The sequence below is a fragment of the Helobdella robusta genome (genome assembly GCF_000326865.2).
Source record: "Helobdella robusta unplaced genomic scaffold HELROscaffold_11, whole genome shotgun sequence".
In the NCBI taxonomy this organism is placed as follows: domain Eukaryota; kingdom Metazoa; phylum Annelida; class Clitellata; order Rhynchobdellida; family Glossiphoniidae; genus Helobdella; species Helobdella robusta.
In genome coordinates, this window is record NW_008703617.1 from 1,598,814 (window position 1) to 1,600,249 (window position 1,436).

The 1,436-nt window shown below is 35.9% G+C and overlaps 1 protein-coding gene across 1 annotated transcript in view; it reads right to left on the bottom strand.

Moving 5' to 3' along the window:
- Positions 1–413: 413 nt before the first annotated feature.
- HELRODRAFT_167221 (hypothetical protein) overlaps positions 414–1,436 on the bottom strand; it is a gene marked incomplete at both ends in the record, with an annotated part of 1,724 nt that continues 701 nt past the window's right edge. Inside the window, 2 exons of the mRNA XM_009012748.1 lie at positions 414–654; positions 1,108–1,436. The exon at positions 1,108–1,436 is cut by the window's right edge and continues 36 nt beyond it. Coding sequence (XP_009010996.1) covers positions 414–654; positions 1,108–1,436 — 570 coding nt within the window. The remainder of the gene's footprint in view (positions 655–1,107) is intronic.

Sequence of the window (1,436 nt, forward strand, 5' to 3'; positions counted from 1 at the left end):
TTCTATTTTTTGGTTGTTATGTTTTTCCTAAATAAACAAACGAATAAACGAACCCACGCACGAACGAACGAACAAATGAACAAACGAACGAACAATCAAATAAATAAATACCACAAAGCAGTTGTTTATAAACAAGCAACAAAAAATTATAAACTAATCTAAAAAAAAAGATAGAATAACTTAATTAATTTGCTTGTTTACATTTATATTCGGCGAAACATCTGCGTCTATGTATGTGTGTGTATATGTGTGTGTGTGTGTGTATAGTGAATGTTTGTTGAATTTAATGCTTTTCTTAGATTGGCAAAGTCATTTTCATTAATTTGACCAGGGTTCCTCATACCTTCCATCATCTTTATTAAATGGACTTCGTTTTGGTTCCGAATGTTGTTGTCATTATCATACTAACCAATCTATTTCATGGTCCTCAACAACAACATCTTCTTTATCATCCTCATCTTCTTCTTCTTCTTTTTTTTCTTCTTCTTCTTCTTCATCTTCTTTTTCATCGTCTTTTTCATCTTTTTCTTCTTTTTCTTTTTTTTCTTTTTCTTCTTCTTTTTTTTCTTCTTCTTCTTTTTCATCGTCTTCTTCATCTTCATCTTCTTCATCTTCTTCTTCATCATCATTTCAAGCACTCTTTCCGTCAGATGTCTTTCATGCAAGTACAAGCAAGCGTACACCGCATCTCTCGTTCTACATACGCTCTCCAAACGCTCTGTATGTATGTGTGTATGTGTGTATGTATGTATGTATGTATGTATGTATGTATGTATGTATGTATGTATGTATGTATGTATGTATGTATGTATGTATGTATGTATGTATGTATGTATGTATGTATGTATGTATGTATGTATGTATGTATGTATGTATGTATGTATGCATGTATGTATGTATGTATGTATGTATGTATGTATGTATGTATGTATGTATGTATGTATGTATGTATGTATGTATGTATGTATGTATGTTAAAACCAAAACATGATGAGTGACACTGAACCGTCAAACATCAAGTAACAAATGGATTAACACTTTGATTTGTCGTTAATTGCACATGTCGGCATTCAGCTGGATATTTTCAAGCACACAGACACGCAGGAACCGCTGCAACAAGCACAAAATGTGGTTAGTTGCGAAAAACAGTTCCCTGCTGTCGCCTGATCTGACGCTGATCATTTTACATATTGCCTTAAGAAATTTAAGGGTGTTGGGGTCCATCGGGCCGAAAACCTCGATACATATTGGCAAGAATTCCATCGAGGGGAGGGCGTTCCCATATTTTTTCATTTTCTCGTCCGCTGCCCTGGCCGCGGCCAAACCGCATTCTTTACTTGTCAGGTTTACGTATCGTTCGGCGAGGGTGCCAGGGACCGTAACATCCCACGCTAAACATCTGCCGGCTCTCCAAGGTATTAGTGTGCATCCGTCCAG